This window comes from Pithys albifrons, chromosome 7 (assembly GCF_047495875.1).
Source record: "Pithys albifrons albifrons isolate INPA30051 chromosome 7, PitAlb_v1, whole genome shotgun sequence".
NCBI classification, from domain to species: Eukaryota; Metazoa; Chordata; class Aves; order Passeriformes; family Thamnophilidae; genus Pithys; species Pithys albifrons.
In genome coordinates this window covers 50,484,297-50,502,330 of record NC_092464.1, presented here as the reverse complement: position 1 = coordinate 50,502,330, position 18,034 = coordinate 50,484,297, and the positions used below count along the sequence as shown (strand labels likewise).

General features: G+C 38.0%; 1 protein-coding gene across 1 annotated transcript in view; it reads left to right on the top strand.

The window, feature by feature from the left end:
• ITGA9 (integrin subunit alpha 9) overlaps positions 1-16,395 on the top strand; it is a 203,748-nt gene extending 187,353 nt beyond the window's left edge. Inside the window, exon 28 of the mRNA XM_071561537.1 lies at positions 11,175-16,395. Coding sequence (XP_071417638.1) covers positions 11,175-11,273 — 99 coding nt within the window. The 3' untranslated portion in view covers positions 11,274-16,395. The remainder of the gene's footprint in view (positions 1-11,174) is intronic.
• The last annotated feature ends 1,639 nt before the right edge of the window (positions 16,396-18,034 follow it).

Here is an 18,034-nt window from a genome sequence, read left to right as displayed (position 1 = left end):
TCTGATAAGATACAGTTTTTCTACCCTGGCACTGTTACAGGGTAAAACTGGGCTGATGCTGACACTTGGCAACAGCCAACTTGTGCGGTAGATATGAAGGGTAAGGAACTTCAAGTGTTTTCATTCCTCAGCTCCCTGTTACCAATCCATAAATTTAAAAGACCACAGTCAAGGTCAGGGACTGTCTTTGAGAGAAGTAAATCTGAAATGCATACGTGGGAACTTGTCCAGCACTATTCTGCTTCCCATGGCAGACATCCAGCAGTGTGACTCACAGTGTTCAGCAGCACGTGCTGCAGGCTCTGGCAGTGTTGGGAGAGCAGGTCACAGCCCCAGTGGGCAGCAAAAGGACACATCACTGCAGGTTGTCAGGCTGAAAAATGGATTCCCAAACCTGGGCCAAAACCTGGCCATGCAATTCTTATTATAAATTATATAGCTGTGTGTATAGCTGCATTATAGATTATACATCTACTTCATAAAATATATAAATTTTATATGGCTTATAGATTTAAAATATTTTTATTAGCAGTTTTGAAGATTTTTAAGCATGTACTGGCCTGGTTAAAATTGACCGTGTTTTTCATTTGGAGAGCAATGTTTGACCACAGTCTAGAATATCTCATAACTTCTGTTTTTCTGCCATGTAAGAAATGCTTTTGCTTTCTGTGGCAGAGTAAAAGGGGAAAAAAAATCTATGGAATTAAGATGGGAGAATAACCATGAGAATGGAAAAATGTGAGATTGGAAGAGGCCCAGGGTTTATGTCCCAATGACACAGTTTGGAAAAAGGAGTTACTGCTGCTGATACCTATATGACTGATTTTATATGGCTCATTTCCTGTCATCAAACAGCATGAGATAAACTGTTTGAAAATATCAAGATAAGAGGAATATCACCTTTCACTGTGAGTCTCCAGGAGAAACTCGCACAAGTTCAATTCTTGGTCTCTACTAGATTTAACACAGTCCTGTGCTTCCCCTGGGTCAATCTTGAGACCCAAGCTCTTTTAAGTTTTATAGAGATCATTCAGTTGCATATGAAGATGCTGCCATTTTGTTGAATGAAAGCTGTGAGAGACATTCCAAGTAACTAACACCAGGTTTACATAGCCCTTTTTGCATGCAGATGTGCTGAGGCAAAGGAAGGTAAAATGCCTTGGTTAGAGTCTGTGTCAGAGATAACAGTCAGGCTTTGCCAGCTGTACTCCAGTGCTTTATTCACAGAGTTGCATGATTACCAAAGGATTCAATAATTTAAGGTTTTGTTTTCGAGAAAAGTGATTAAAATTGTGTTGCTGCTACTATCAGGTGGTGATTGGTCAAAGGTTGGATTCAATAGTCTTGGAAATAGTTTTCAACCGTAATTACTCTATGATACGTGTGTATGTGTGCATATGTGTACATATATGTATGTGTGTGTGTGTGTATGTTTACATTTCCTCTGCTACACTGAAATCCAAAGAGGTTTTGTGCCCTAATTGTATATCCCTATGCACCTCGAGGGAGAGGGGAGGGCTTTCTTTAAACAACCCAATCAGTTTTATTTCATTGCAACAATGACAGAGAAACATGATGAAAGTGAGTGGCATTTCATATCTTTGATGCAAGTTGTTGTGCCTGTTCAGAGTTCACATGCTTCTTCCTTTCTGTACATTCTAAGAATAAACCTTTGTTTACTATGGTGAAGCCAAAAATGAAGAATCGTAATTGATGTTCAGACAAACATCAAATTGATGTTCCACTTGCTGGGAGAGCACTTCCTAGAGACTACTGATGGGAAGGGTGTTTTTCACAGCTCACGATGATCTTCCCTGTAGAGATGTAGATGGATGCACCAACTGCCTCAGAACTTAAAAAGTCTATACTTCTCCTTCTAATTTCTTTCCATTTTTTTCCCCTTCTTTACCATCTCTCCTTGGTTTAAAAACATGCCAACACTAGTTTCTCACACTTTCTTCCAAGTTCCTACCCACTTTTTTTCCTCTATTTTTTCAGCTTGCCTCATTTATAAAACTATGATCCCTACCTGTAGGTACTACATAACAAATACCTGTCTATAAAATCTGCAAAAGCTCTGACCTGATTTATGTTCTCTGAAATTCTTCTTTCTGTAGTCCTCAAAGCATTGCATTTTGTACAGTTTTTCTGATAAACTTGTCAATTTTATTGGTTTTGTTACCCACTTATCTAGTTGCTTCAAGTAAGTTGTTACTTGCTCTCTTGTGTAGGCTTTTCAGGGTACTACTTTTTTGATACAGATTCTAGGTTCATTAGGTCTAGAATTAGGCTTTTTTAATATTATCCTGTTATAAATAATAATAAAAATGCAGTCAGATGACAATTAATTTCTGTGATTCAAGACCCAACCTATAATATCTCCCAAACTTGGATAGATCTTCGTTATGTATAACATCTAGGAAACATTGAGGAGGGAATGGGACAATGGAAGTGAAGTCTGTACAAATAATTAATTTTTCACCAGGCAGAAGTTGGGTGGATCATTTGAAGTCTGCTTATTTTCTTAAAGAGCAGTCAAAGCTTGTTTTATTGTTTCCTATTCTTGAACCAAAATGACTGTCACAAAATATCTGTAGACTCTTGGCTTACCAAGATCAAATGGGTTTGTCTTCCTGTAACAGTGACTCAAATGTTGGGTTTTCTACAGTAGATTACATGGGCGATTTGCTGTATTTTTTTAATTCTGACTGAATGTTAGAGGAAGATTGAGTTTGGTCACCTCTTACTGTTCTCACACAAGTAAATGGTTAATGCTGCTGTTGTAGCCAAGACACTGCATTCACCAGTGAGTTTGCTGGCTGTCATGGGATATTTGTTCACTACCCTCCAAACTGGCAGCATTGCAGTGGTGAAATGTGTGCAGTCCTTGTAAAATGCCTTTGTTATCTTTCTTGATATAATGAGCTATGTAAGTGTGTAACAATAATGTTGTGGCTGAGTGTTCTCTCCAGTCTCAGTGTCCTCCAAATGAGAGCTGTGCATGCCAGGGTACTTCGAGAACATCACAGCCACTGCAGCTGTCTGACTCTTAACTCTGGTACCATGTGAACAAATGTAATCCACTGGCAAGAGAGAGGTAGGGTTGTGGTTCAGAAAGTCTTTCAGAAAAGAGGAAAGATGGCCATCATTTTCATGAGTCCAAACCATAAGAAGAAGTGTGTAGACTGAAAAATTGCAAATATGTACATAAGGTTCCAAGGCTTCCCACTGCTGGAACACAACATGTGTGATTTTTGGAAGTTGTAAGCATCCCTCAAACCCAAATGCCAATAGCAGAGCAAATGTGACTTGCCTAGTTTGAATTCTCTCTTTAGGCTTGGTGTCACAGTGGGAAATGCTGTATTACAACTTACACCAGCCATAGCCATTTTCTTCTGGTTTGACTAATGCATGAAAGTGACTTATTCTGATAATTATGGGCATGGTACGACTTTCATTCAAATATTTTTGGCAGATCAAATATATCAAAATATGATTTTAAAGCTACTTTTTATTTGTCCCAGAAATAGCCCTTAATGTTTAGTCTCGAGTTTTCAAAGCCAGAAATATTTCAGTAGTGGTTTGGGTTTTTTTTCCTTTGGAGAGGAAATGGAAATATGGATCAAGATATGTCTTAAATTAATTACACTTACAGGAATGATATCTCTAATTACTGTCCTATTTGCTGCTGAGATTCTAGAAGTCAGTTTTTGTCCAGACATATCTGCAGGAGACATTTTGTTCTTTCTCAGTTTTGATAGCAATAATCAGAGATGATCTTTGGATGATGGCTGTGTTCATTCTATGACCTTTGTTAAAAAATAAAATACACAATAAAATTTTGCAACAGGAAAAAAAAAATCTTTGTTTGGAAGTGTTTGTAAGTTTTAATGTTGGCCAATTCACTTTTTAATTAAATTTATAAATATACTGGTAACAGCTGTCTTGCAAGTTAATGTACACCATTGCCATCCTTCAAGAAGTTCATGCTTTCACTAAACTCAAGTTACCAGAACTCGGCACTGAAAGATCTTTGTAAGTTCAGTCTCTATGAAAGAATTTGATACCTAGCATCTGTCTCTGATCCCAGTGTATTGCAACTGATAGGCATTGTTACAGCAGAGAAGAATTAGCAATGTATACAAAATTGCATTTAACTTTTGCTTTCATCTAGCCTAGCTAACCGACTTGAGATATTACTGCTGGTACCTGGGGTGAAGATCTGTAGTCCTCCATAGAGTTTAGAAGTAAATTTATTTCACATGCTGTAGTACTAAAACAAGCATAGTTTTTAAACACACATTTTTATTAGGCAATTACTTTGTAATGTTGAAATAATAAGAAAAAACTATTTTGCTGAGAACAGCCAGCCAATTCATAAACTTAGCTAAAGCAAGCATTAAATAAACTATTATTTTAACTTAATGCTCTATGCCTATCTCAAGGGCCAAATATTAAAAACCAATTACTAAGGCTAGATACCTTAAAGTAAAATCACAATTCAGTCTAGCAACATGAATGGAAAAGATGCATTTAGGTGTGTACAACAGATAACTGCACACAGAGATGGACACCAGTACAGAAAATCTGATTGAGTGCTTTTTTTCTTTAATGTAACATGCCTTGCCATTGTCACTGATGCTAGAGTGTCACCCCATTATTGAACAATTTGTTCCTCTAACCAATTTTTGTGCAACTTTTCTCCCAGGAGTTGTTCACTTGGCTTCAGTGGAGCTATTTGATTATGTGGTAAATAAAGCTGGTAGATCTGGTGTTTACCCTTGGAATATCTTTGCCATGTAGGTACCGCCCAGGCTGCATGAGACAAGATTCATTCATCTAGCCTTTGATTCATTTGTGGATACAGAAAATCTTTTGTTAAGGGCTTAGTATTTATGGTGCTTCAGAAATTAAGTGCTTGTAGATGAGAACTAAGCTTTGAGAAAGCAGCTGAACTTCTCTTTGTCCCAGTTCTCCAGCTGCATAAATATATATAGCATTGTATATATGTACAATATATATTGTATGTGTGTACAGCTATTTGTGGAGTGGTGGTGTTTGAATCATATGTATTTGTTTTCTTGTTCTTGTTTCATTGAGCAAATGAGGACCTACATTACAAGAAAGTTAAGGGAGTTACCTCTTAAAAAGTCAATGAAAGACTGAATAATCAAACCAGACCTCTTGAGTCCTCATAAGCTTACTTTAGCCACACTATTGTCCTTTCTCCTGAATACACATCTTCTCCTTTACCAATAGACAGGACACATGACTCCTTTCCAAACATGCCTTTTCTTTACAGGGGGACTCAGGATTGGCAGTTTGCCAGTTTTTGGTGAAAAAGCTGATACACATATCTATTTGTGACTCCTATGTACTGCAGCAAGTTCTTTAATTGGGAAAAAGGACATGGTGAATCCTCTTGGAACAGGCAGCTTGCTGGAATTATCCAGAACCACGCACACCCAAGTGCAAAGTGGTTTTACTTGCCTTCTTGGCAGTAGTAAAGTGAGATGCTCTTAATAACCAGTTATCAATCTCTGCATGGGGAAACACTCCATGCTTCTAATCTCAGCAATATGGCTTTGCAAGATTGGGGGTGTTGTTGCTCTGCCAACTGGTGGCATTTAATGGCATGAGGTTCCTGGCCCAGCTTTGACTCATGATTAGCTGAATGTTTTTCTAGCTGTAGTGCTGTTTATGTGAAGGGAGAAGTGCCCAAGGAGCTCACACCCAAAAAAGGTGAGGAGATGTATAAGTTAATGCTTTCTTAAGTGCCATGAGGTGATTGGCTTGAGACGTCTGCCTGGAGGTGGCAGTAAAAGGTTCATGATGTAAATACAGACTGTTCAGCAGGTGTGACTAGATAGTGCTTAGAGTAGATGAAGAAACTGTATGCCAGATGAAAGGCAGCTTGTGATTAAGGCGCTGAACCCAAGGTATGTTGTCAGAGCCTCATCCTGTGGGAGATTTCCTTGGTGGTTCTTACATTTTGTTTTATTTCTTAGTTACCCCTGTGTCAGTGCTTTGCTCTCTTTTGTTTTCACTTTTTGGGTTGTACTGTGATCAGTAATCTTGTCAGCAGAGCCATGCTGTTAAAAAGCAATACTTTCTGTGTGCAGGTGAACACCTCAGTATGCACTAGAGAAATTTAAAAATAGTACAAAAAGTGGCAAAAGTCTCTGATATAGTTTTGGATTCTATCTGTAAGTTTTTGTTCACAAACCTTTATTTCTAGCTCAGTGATAGCCTTGAAACACTACTGTAAATCAATACATAATGTTGTTTTTACAGCAGTATGTAATGAATTGGAGTAATGAGGGAAAGACTTAAAGATAGTTAAACATAACCATTCTTTTACAATCCACATTTTGAACTATTTGTCTTTTTTTATTTGATTGGGAGAATAAGCCTTGTTGAGTATGATAAAAATATTTTAGAAATTTACCCAACAGTGAATATAAAAAAAGCAGTGATATTACTTGCCCTTTGATCAACTTCATTTTTTCCCAACTACAAATTAATTTTTATTTTGTAATCTCAGCACTCAAAGGTAATTGGCCCTCTAAAGAAATAGCCACAGGACCATACTGCGGGAAATGTTGGGTATTCATACTTTGGAGTTTAGAAAAATATAAGATCCAGTATTTGTGTGAGTGCTTGAAGACTCTAATTCTATGTGAGTGTTGTTAGTTATGACTTATCCGTGATTTTTAAGGGATTTAAACCTGGCATGACAGCTAAAGGGAGTTGTGTATCCTAGAGACTTTAAATACTCATGTTGGAATACAGGACTTGACAGTCCTTCACATGGCAAGAAAGACCTTCACAGTAACAGGTGTAATTCCCCATCCCAGACTAACACAGATTTTCTGTTGCTTTATGGCTCAGTTTAACCAGTAACGTATTTTCTGCTCAGCATACACTGTAGGTGGCAGTAAAGTTATGCTAAAAAAGGGTACATGGGCTGGAATAACTAAATTAAAGGAAATGTGTAAAACCTCTGGATGGTTTCAGGGTTTGAATGGACAAACAATAAGCAATCCTTTCTGGAGATGCTTCAAGTAAATATTAGAGCTGCTATAAGTAGGTGGCTTAGATTCCAAACCTAAAGCACCTCCAGTTATTCTAGCCCATCTACCCTTTTCTCATCTCCTGAATTGTCTTCAGTGGCTGATGCCTCTTCTTCCATTATAACCCTTCAGCTTGCTACAGTGATCTCCCCTTGTTTCCTGTAAATACATTCTCCTGTTGCTCTTCCTCTCATGAGTGCCTTCCCCAGGTAGAGGGTTACTGATCAAAGTATTTTCATCAGTCCTTTATTTGGATGTGATTGTGTGAACTCCCAGACTGCCTGATGGGGTCACAGCGCAGGACTTGGATATTCCTCTGCTCTGTAGATACATCTGTGTGTGTACATACATATGTATGTCTGTATATAAGGAAAGCAGAGTTTGGGAAAAATTAACAATATTAGAGACTCACTGCCTATGAAACATGTTGGAGACCATTGGCCCACTGTAACCATTCATCCTACAAATGAGATCACAGCAATGCTCCTATTAAAGCTGAGGATCTCTCCTCCTCTTCCTTTCTTGAAATTCAGTGCTGTCCTCACTGGGTTTTCTCAGATTCCTTTTCCATTAGCCATGGAAAAGAGATCTTCCAGTGTCACTTCAATTCCAGAGATGGAAGAGCCAATATATACTCAGCCCCATATTCTGTCAATTCTCCTGTGTCCAAGTGTCTGCCTCCTTACTACCTCTCACTGTGTGCTAAATTCACTTGTTCTCTCCAGCTTCCACAGGGATTTTATCAACCCTCACCATACAGGTTAATATTACTGTCATTTTTAATGAAATCAATTAATTGTAAGAAGCAGGATGTGTGGGTTGTGTGGAGTGTTGTGAGACAATGCCTATGTTGTGATTTCTTCATGGCCATTATAAAAAAAAATCCCTTTTCTGGTGATGATAGCAATTCTGTCACATTAAATGGAAATAGGTGGTGTTAAACTCTAAGGAACAGTACTGCATAAAAAAGCACATCATTGTCTTTCAAAAAAGGGAAATGTATCTAATCTCTGACTGCTATTTCTAAAAATGTAAAAAAAAAACCCTTAAGGTTCAGTTTGTCTTTTTGTTTGCATTTAAGTCCTTGACATAATTTTGGAGTATCCACATCATTTACAGCAAGTAAACATAATTCTTCATAGTGGAATTACCTCTAGATGTAGGAATTTATTCTTTATTAATATTTATTGCAGCTTTCAGCTCATTTTTTATCCCTACTGGAAAGTTGTATAAAAGCATTGTGTATCCAGTGAAAAAAACCCAGTAAAATACCAAAACCCTCATAACCAACTGTTAAAGACAATTCCTGAAGCAGATGTTCAGAAACAGACATTTTTTATTAAAATAACAGTGGGAAGGAGTTTGGTTTTGTTTGTTTGGCCCTCAAGGAAATTAAAAAGCCCTTCTATAATTCTGATTATGACTTCAAGAGAAAGTTTTATTATACCAAGGATGTGTTTGCATGAAGGATGGAAACCTTAAGGGTTTAAAACCTGTTTTTAAAACCAGAAATTGAACTTCTCTTGTTAATCTAAGGAAGCAAAGTCCTGTGGCAATTTCCTAATGAAAAACATGGAGGTCTGTTATAAAAACTGATAATACAAAAAATGGCTTCTACTTTTTCAACACATCTGCTCCCTGAGCGTATGTAAGTAGTAGCAGCAGATTCCTGTGAGTAAATAAGTACCTATGATTAATCCTGCTGGGGCAGAACAACAGAAAAATAGTAGGCTCTTACACTTTCTTTTTTCCATTATCAATATAATAATTCACTTTCATTTTAGACTGAAAATCTAGGGAAAGTTCAGCTATTTGATTTAAGTCTCCATTGAGCTGAATTCTCTTGGCATTAATGGTGAACTTTCACTGCGATTTTATGATGGTGCTATCTTGAGTATGTCTTCTCAAAATAGATCCTTTGTGCTGGTATAGCTTGTAGCTTCAAGTACAAAAATTACTAATAATATTTTTCTGCTAAAGAAAGAATTTGATCTGACTTCTTGAGTGAGTTTGATGAATAGGGAGCTAGAGGAACTCCTCTTTAATTTTCTCTTCCTGCATACAGGGCTCTGAAAGATGCCAGGAAGTGAGGGAGACATGGCCCTCTGAAATGAAACAGTGTCACTTCCATGAGGTGATTTTTCATAACAGTGCCACCATTATCCCTGCATTTGCATGTACATAGCAACAGATGTTTGGGTTATGATAGATGGGAAAGATATTATGTTCACAGTCTGTGCACAAGAATTAGTATGAACAAATGACTTTGAAGGTCTAATTCCAGTTACGTAATGGGACTTCCAGGAGGTCATGGGACCTTTGTAAGCTTGAGATCATGGGCATTTATGTGTATGTCTGCCTATTGTGCATTTATAGAGTGGCTGTAGGAATGTATTCTCCAACTTACTGCTCCCACTAAAACCATGCAGTGCTCCCTCCCCCTCTTCCTTCTCTATGGCAGGCTGGAGTGGAGAATTGAAGGCACAAAAGGTAAAGATCACAGGTTAAGAACAATTTACTGGAAGCAGCCACAAGATGAGAAAACAAACAGTATGAGCCACAATATTAATAAAGAAACTGTACAAAAGAGAAAGGGTGATTCACATACAAAATGCTCACTGAGCCTGACCTGGCTGCAGCCACACCACCCTGACTGCTCCCTTCAGCTTGCAAACTGTGTTACCCCAGTGCTCCCATCCCACTGCTCCTTCCACCATGCTTACTTGACTTGAAGGAACTTCCCTCTCCTTGGAAGAGACTCCCTTCCCCTGCCCTAGACAGTGGCATGAGGAGGTGTGGAATAACCTCCAGGTCTCAGCCATTCCCCCTCCTGGCTACTGCAAAAGTTTCCCATCTCTTGGCCAGAATTGGGACAGCAGGTTTGTATGTAATGTACACCTATGCACTCAGCAGGGTACACTTATCTCTAGCATGTCGCAGGGCTGTGGTCCACAGTTACCAAAAAAAGGGGCTTGTTAGACCATTCTGCAGCTTTAATGTGCTTTGCACAGAAGGCAAGAGGCAGAATGAGAGGATGGTGTGTGCACAAGTCTCACCCTGCTGTGAATTCAGGATGTAGCTGGGGGCACTGAAAGGACTTGGACTTTGGGGGGCACTGCTGGAGAAGCACCCTTGGCAGATTGTACATGCTGCCTTTCATATCCCTCTGGGTTAAAATATACTCAAAGAAACTTAAAGTTGCTGAAAACTGAAACTAAAAAGTCCAACTCAATGAAATCCTAGTTACGACAAAAAGCACAGAATTTTCCTACACATAGCCAGTTTGGGAATAAAGGGTGGCAATAACTGGTTGATAAAGGAAGATTAAAACATCATGTTTTACACAGCAGGAGTAAGAAAACAAGTTTAGAGTGGTAGAAGTTACATAAATGTTTAATTATGGTGAACAAAATATTGATTCAGTGATCTCAACAGTGCACTGCTGAGTTTGAGGAGTTATTCTTGAATGCTTACCAAAGTCTTTTATTAAAATGAAAGACTTAAAAAACCAGAGATATGAGAAGTTTTTATCCAGACCGAAATGAAACCCACTTGCATTACTTTAAGTACAAGGGCTTAGGAAGCAAGATGATATGCAAAAGGGATTATTGGTGATGATAGTTGGAACTGAAATGCTGGGACACGGGTGGGTGTACTGTATTCTTCTGATCCCTGTTGTTTTTTGCAGTTATGGATATTGACAGCATCGTTTATAAAACTCTTGTCAGCATTTGCTCAGGACCTAACTGTTAATCTGGCTTTAGGTTCAGCTCCAAATTTTGCACTGGTCTCTATTTGAAACCAATAAACCTGTGTGTGCCTCTTCTGGTCTGTATTTATTAGGGCTACTTCATGTGCATTTTTTTTGAAAAGCATGCTTCATGTAAGGAGGACCTCTTACCTTCGAGTAAGGAGCAGAGTATTTGTAAGGATTTGGGACTCAGGCTGATCTCCTTTATACTGATATAAATAAGGAGCTATAATTAATTTCAGGTTGGCACTTGGAGGAATTAAGTGCTAAAGCTTGTGCTGTTTTTTAATGCACACTATTTTCTGTAAAGGATACTGTAACTTACCACTGTCATCTCTTCTGATTTGCAGATGGGCTTCTTCCGCCGGAGGTACAAAGAAATAATTGAGGCTGAAAAGAACAGAAAAGAGAATGAAGATAGTTGGAACTGGGTCCAGAAAAATCAGTGAACTGCCCGTGAAAACTAAAGCCCAGTCATGTGACATGCACTCACTAGCCTATAGGTCCTGCTCTCATATCTTCCATATGTGGAAGAAGGAATCTTCTCCAGATTTTTCGGAGACCCCATTGATGCTGTGTCTTTATCACTCCAAAAAACTAGGGAACATATCCTGAGGCAACCACTGCAGCCATGTCAGGTGACTGGAGCAATTCACACTTCATTTAAGAGTTCAGCTTTGAACTTTGGTAACCAAGCTGCAGTGCAGAGCAATATTTATGAATCCAACTATGTGGTATACCCTCAGGGGAAGACTGTTACCTAAAAATATTTTTTATAAATATAAGCTTTTTATATTGAGTATGTCTCTATATTTGTATCTATGTTTTATAATTTCTATTGAATAGTATATAGTTCACTCAAGCACTGATACCTGGCTAAATCTTCGGAAATACATGTATGTATATATAAATTCTATTGTACTTGTATACTTCAATGCAAGAGAAAAGAGATTTGACAAGAAAAGTAACTGAAATCCTCATATGCTTAATTCACAAGGCTTGGTAATATTGTATATAGACCATTTAATGGAAATAAGCCAAAATCTTTTCACTGTCTCTTTGAGTTGAATATGGTGTATGATTTATAAGTTAAAGAACCTAAAGTATTTCACAGTTGTGATAGTTGTGATGTTCTGTAGCTTGAGTCTGTCCTTTACTGGCCTGAATGGGAGAGGATGAAAATGCTTCCTCAGTGACATGTAGCAAGATTTGCATTGCTTTCGTTCACTGAAGAAGGTATCACAGAATGTTTTCCTTTGGGAAGTTTTCTCTTGCAGTCTCTAGGATTTTTTATAATAGTCTATGATTGTACAGTTGAGACACCAGAAGGATATAATTGGGCCAACCACTATGGCATGGATAAATTCCTTGTAATAAAAAAAAAAATCAAAAGGGAGCCATATTAATATTAAGAGGGATAGTTTTAAAGCTACTGTTAATGATTGTGATCTGTTGCTATCAAGTCATGAGTTGCTAGCATTATGTCTGCCTTGTGAGTTATATCTGTAAGTCATGAGTTTGTTTATATGATAATTTTAAAAGAGATAAGTAGATGCAAGGGTTAAAATATTTCCACCTTTGGATCTCGAGATTCCCTGTCTGGGTGTTCCAAGTACTGAATGGCAACCTTCCTCAAGAGTTAAGAAGGAAGTTTAGTCAAGGTGCAGATATTACTGGATCTCAGATTGCCACTTTCATTGCTGGTAATTACTTAAATCATTTGTTGAATTAGAAGAAGCCCGATTGTAATTAATTCAACCATGTTTCTTCAAAAAGCTCTTGTATTGCTGAATAGAAATAGTAGAACTCTGTAAGACTTAGCTTTAGATTCTACTTGTATTTTGCACTTTGTGTAAATAAGAAGTAATATGACATGTTGGTATAAAATCCATATAAAGGAAAGAAGGGTCGAGCTCAGTGGTAGAAAGTGAAACCAGGATTAAAAGCTTGCAGGATGTCTTATTCCTTCAGGATATGGTAAAATAACAGCTGGAAGTTTGGAAACTTGAATGCAGAGAAGGGGCAAGAAATCTGCTTGAGAACAGGTCTTATTCTCACTCTTCCTTTTCCAATTCATTATAGCTTCAAATTTTAAAAGATGGACACATTCATATTCCTGTTTGCTTTTTGCCCCCACTGGCATTTAGTGTCTGCTATTACTACAGTGTTGATCAATATTTATTAACCATCTGCATGCATTAGGGAGAAAATAGTTTCGAAGTGAATTAAGTTTATTGATTCAACATCTGACAAGAAAAGCTATTAGTCTATTCAGTTATCTTTCTTAAAACAATCGTTGGTGATTTGACAGATTCTGTGTGACAAATGATCATTTAATCCAGAATCCAAGGCAAAATCCTGTTATAACCACGTGTAGTAGGGTGAAGATTTTTTATCAGAGTGCAAAAACAAACGGCTGGTGGCATTTGCACCATTGTATTATCACAGAGAGATAGAATGATAGAATGGCTTGAGTTGGAAGGGACCTTAAAGATCTATTTCCAACCCCCCTGCCATGGGCAGGGACACCTTCCACTGGCTCAGGTTTTTCCAAGCCCTGCCTAACCTGGCCTTGGACTCTTCCAGGGGTGGGGCAGGCACAGCTTCTCTGGGCACACTGTGCCAGGGCCTGCCCACCCTCACAGAGAAGGTTTTCCTCCTAATGTCTAATTTGAACCTGCCTCTCCAGCATTAAAGGCTGTCAAATTCCTCACAGTATGATATTTCTGACATCAGTTAGTTTTGCTGGTATATTAACCTAATTTGTCTGGGGTTTTCCATTACAAAATATCTAAGTCAAAGAGAATTTGGATATGAGGTTGATGCACATCTATGAATTGAATAAGAAATTGCTTAAAGTACTTGCTGGAAAAAAAAAGGAGTCTGTTTATTAGCTATAAGAATCTTCAGTATCCACCATCTCTAAAACTAAACCCCGCAAAAATTCTTAAACAGCAAATTTGCTGAAAAAATAATTCAGGAGACAAGTGAAACTGTTTGTGAATTTAACTGAATTTAAAAGTTTCCATAAAAAAAAAAAAAAAGGAAGAAGTTCCCTTTGAAAAGTTAAAATATTTAATTTCCATTTTTTAAACAGAAATTTATTTTGAAATCTGGCCAAAATGCTTCATTTCCATATTTTGAAAATAAAAATTAGTTATTCCTTTGAGAAATCTTTTAGAAGTACATAAAGGTAAAACACCCTTTAGAATTTCATATTTTGTTGGGCTTTTTTTTTGTTTGTTTTCTCTCAGGACAAAAATGTTTATCTTACTTGCTTATAGTAAAAAAAAAAAAGAAAATTAAATCCCATTTGACTGAGCCCATGTTGGACTTTTTGGCTTTCAGACCTGAATTGTCAGAGAATTGATCCAGCTCAAGCCATCCCTCAATGAAAATCTAGTTGTTGGCCAGATGAGTGTCATATTCTTGAAATGATCCACAAATTCTTAGTGTCATCACTGTTAGGCCCTCAGTAGGTCTGTTGTAACAGATGGTTTTCTTTTCGCATGTATATTCTCCATAATTTTTCACTTTTTTTTAATCAGTTTCTGTTATGGCTCTTGCATGCTTCCAGTTAGGATAGTTAGATTTGACCATGAAACACACCAATTCTTCATATTAAAATGCTGTAGATGCACCTTTCCACCCCTTAAAAAGCAGCCAAACAGAAAGTTCCTACTACATACCAGTTGGTGGATATCAGTTTCTTATCCTAAAATCTTATGAAAAAGCAATATACTTCAAGAATGTGTAGAAAATAACTATGCTATAGATCTGCTGTTTTGGTTTTGGGGTTTTTTTTTGTTTTGTTTTAAATTGGGAAATCATCATAAATATAATTGTATCAAAATCTAGAGATATGGTTACTTTGGAAAACGCTTTTAGGGCTCTGAAGTTCCCATTTGTCAGCTGCTTATTAGTTTCTTTGTGCAGTTCTGCTTCTTCAGCAGCTGAGGTGGTCATTGTACAGGTTTTTTCCAGCTAATCCATTTTGAGACATTGTCATCAGTTGTCTGTGACAACTTAGTTGAAAGTTTTGCTGAATTGACATTGCCTTTTTTCCAGCAGGCTTACTTTGCACCAGCTCTAAGCTATGCAGGAGGAAACTTAGCAGTGAGGCTCTAACATTTTCAGATGCATCCTCTGGCATCTGAGAGGTCTGAAGCTTGCAATATGCAATGTGTCAAATAGTACCCTGAAGCTGTTTTAGGATAGGAAGGAAAAAATCTCAGAAAAATATTATTAGCTCAGTTGGTTAAAACTTGTTTGTAATAATGCCAAGGTCATGGGTTCAATCCCCTGTGTGGGCCATTGACTTAAGAGTTGGACTCGATGATCCTTGTGGGTCCCTTCCAACTCAGAACAGTCTGTGATTCTGTGTGATTGTCCAGTCTGTAAAAGGAGGAGGGAATTAAAGAAAAAATCACTTAATGCAAAGCCTGTGCTTTGGCAACCCCATTTATTTTCCATCATACCATAAAGATCATCACAGTCATTTCACAGTTTTGGTGCCCCACAGCACAGTGGTGAAGTTCACTTCCCAAGAGATGAGAGCATTTGCCACCTTTCCCAGCAGTTTTGTGACCATTTAATTTGAAAACCAAGGGTCATGGAGGTGAGTTTACGTCGGTTCTCCCCAAGCAACAACACAACTAGTGTGCTCTAAGACTGTCACTAGTATGCTGTGGTACTTGGCCATTGTAGCTGACAAAAGTACCTGCTATTTTTTTCTGCATAAACCTGTTTTTTTAACTTGCTCATTTACAATGAGCAAGTCAGCAAACTGTAGAAGCTACAGGAGAGGAAGTCACCTCACAAGTTGCTTGGATTATGTGAGAGAGAAGTTATGCCTGATGTGAACCCCAGGACTGTAAACCACAAGAGCAATCCTTTCATCTCAGTGTGGCAAAGGCTTTTGCAATGCTGAACATAACAGTGAGGAGAGCCCTGTCTGCCTTAATACATGAATGGAAATGACCTCACATACCAAGTCAGTGATGTGCAGGTAGCCCAGGTTGCTGAAAGCAATAGTTATGCAAACACTGTCTTTGACAATATTTTCAGATCGACTTTCTTGAATGTCTTCTGTTTCTGGGCACGTTTTGGAGTCTGCACAAGTTTGAGGCATAGTATCCATGTTGCAGGGGAATATGTAATATGCTTTCACCCAAGAACTAAGGGAGTCGTGGAACTAATTTCTGGCCTTTGTCTAAGTTCATCCACTTGCTGTAGTTTCTTGGATAAAAATGAAAGTAGATTTTGTTCATTTAGTGTTCATTGATGATTAAACTGGCATGAAGACTGTAACTGCTTTTGGAGCTTGATTTGCATATGCAGTAGAGTACCTGCACCATTGTCACTCCTTTTTTTTCAGAATGTCACTGCTTATGTATTATAAAATTTTATGTTTCTTTTTGTGACCTTGTTGTTGGAAGACTGTGTTCACTCTTACTGATGTCACCTGTATTTAGAAGCTTGTGTTCACCTGTATTCTAATTCACTTGCACTGTTTTGGAAATGTCAAGTTTACAAAAATACAACATTTTGGAATAAAAAGTGGCTGCAAAATTATTCTAACAATATCATTTTATCAGTTATTGTCCTTGTCCAGCTCAGGTATTTTTCCATTAATTGGATGAGGCATTTTCTCCTGTATGTTTGAATTAAATAGTGTATGTATGTGTTCAGCTGTGTGTGGATAATAGGCATCTTTTATCGTAATTCTATGACTTATAAAATCAAGCGCTGTTTAGAAACTAAGTGTGCAACTAGCTTGACTACAGTATTTTAAAGCCATGGAAAAAAATCAAGGTAGTGGAAATTATTTATATTTCATCAATATTGCTCTATCAGCATCAAATGAAACCCCATGTGATTGTGATACTGACCTATGTATGCTAAGAGTGTCAACCTATGTACTTTGATTTCTATTTCAATCTTTGAATTTGGGTGAAAGTTGAATTACTCAGCTCCTGTATTTTTCCTGTAAGGATTTCTATTCCATAGTAGCTGGAATATAATAGCTAAATAATATATTTGAAAGAGTGTTTTCAACTCTGTACATCCCCATGCTTAGTGTGTTAAAGGGAGAAGAAGCTGGATATAAAGTTTTACTTCTACTTAGTGTTTCAGTGTTCTCCAGCCATACAAAAGTAGTCTGTTTCCTCTGTGTTAGACTGTTTGCTCTGTATCTAAGAACAGGCTGGGCAGAGTCAGGATCTAACCTGTGACTCAGAGCACATTTGTACTGGTGGAAGACCACAGCTTTACATACCACAATTCCAAAGGCACTGGGAGAGCTCCAAGGAAATGTGGGTTCTGGCATGTAGGTAGCACCCTTCAAAGTAAAAACAGAAGTTCTCAGTTAGGAAGGCTTTCTTTAGGGGAAAAAATGTTGGGCAAAAGTGGTGGGAGAACACTCCTGCCAAGAGGAATGCAATGCCCAGTTTGCTTTTGGAGATTAGTGGGTGGAAGCCTTAGTGCCACAGCAGCTAAAATAATAAGCAGAGACTTTTGGATGTACTAACATCTCTGTTATCATGCAAGCATGGATGTGTGTGTGTGAGCAGGTGGTGTCCATCTCCCAGGGAGAGCAGAGGATGGGTAAGCTAACACTGCCCTCCCTCTGTGGGGATTGTTCACCTCATGTCTTTTCAATGAGCAGAGAACAGCAATTCGTACATAGCAAGATTTTTGTGTGCTACCTTTCCCCAAATTGCTTTAAGAACCTCTTGGGACTTCTAGAAAAAAGTGGCTTTGCTTTAGAAATCAAACCCACAACCTTTCAGCAGAATTTTTTCTTCCAGTTTCACTGAGAAAGGAAGAACAAGATCAAAACTAGATCAAAGTCAAGAAAAAAACTTGGTAGCATGTGTAGGACTGGAGCTGTTCTGACATTTTGGTTCCCTATACTGACCATTGGCCTGCCCTTCAGATTGGACATAATGGAAGTTTCTCTGCTAAATCTTTTTTGTTTAGTAGTGAAATACCCCATGAGAAAGATAAGAGACTTTTCCCCACAGCTTTTAGGCCTCATAGGATGCATACTGATCTAAGATGTAAGGTAAGATGAAGGTAAGAGGCCTTGATTTGATTAAATTTGAGTTCCCATAACACACTGGATAATTGAGTCCCACAGGCTGAAGGACAATGTCTTGGGAATCAGTAAAGATGTAAAGTAGATTATTGCGCTCTGGCCCCAGTTGGT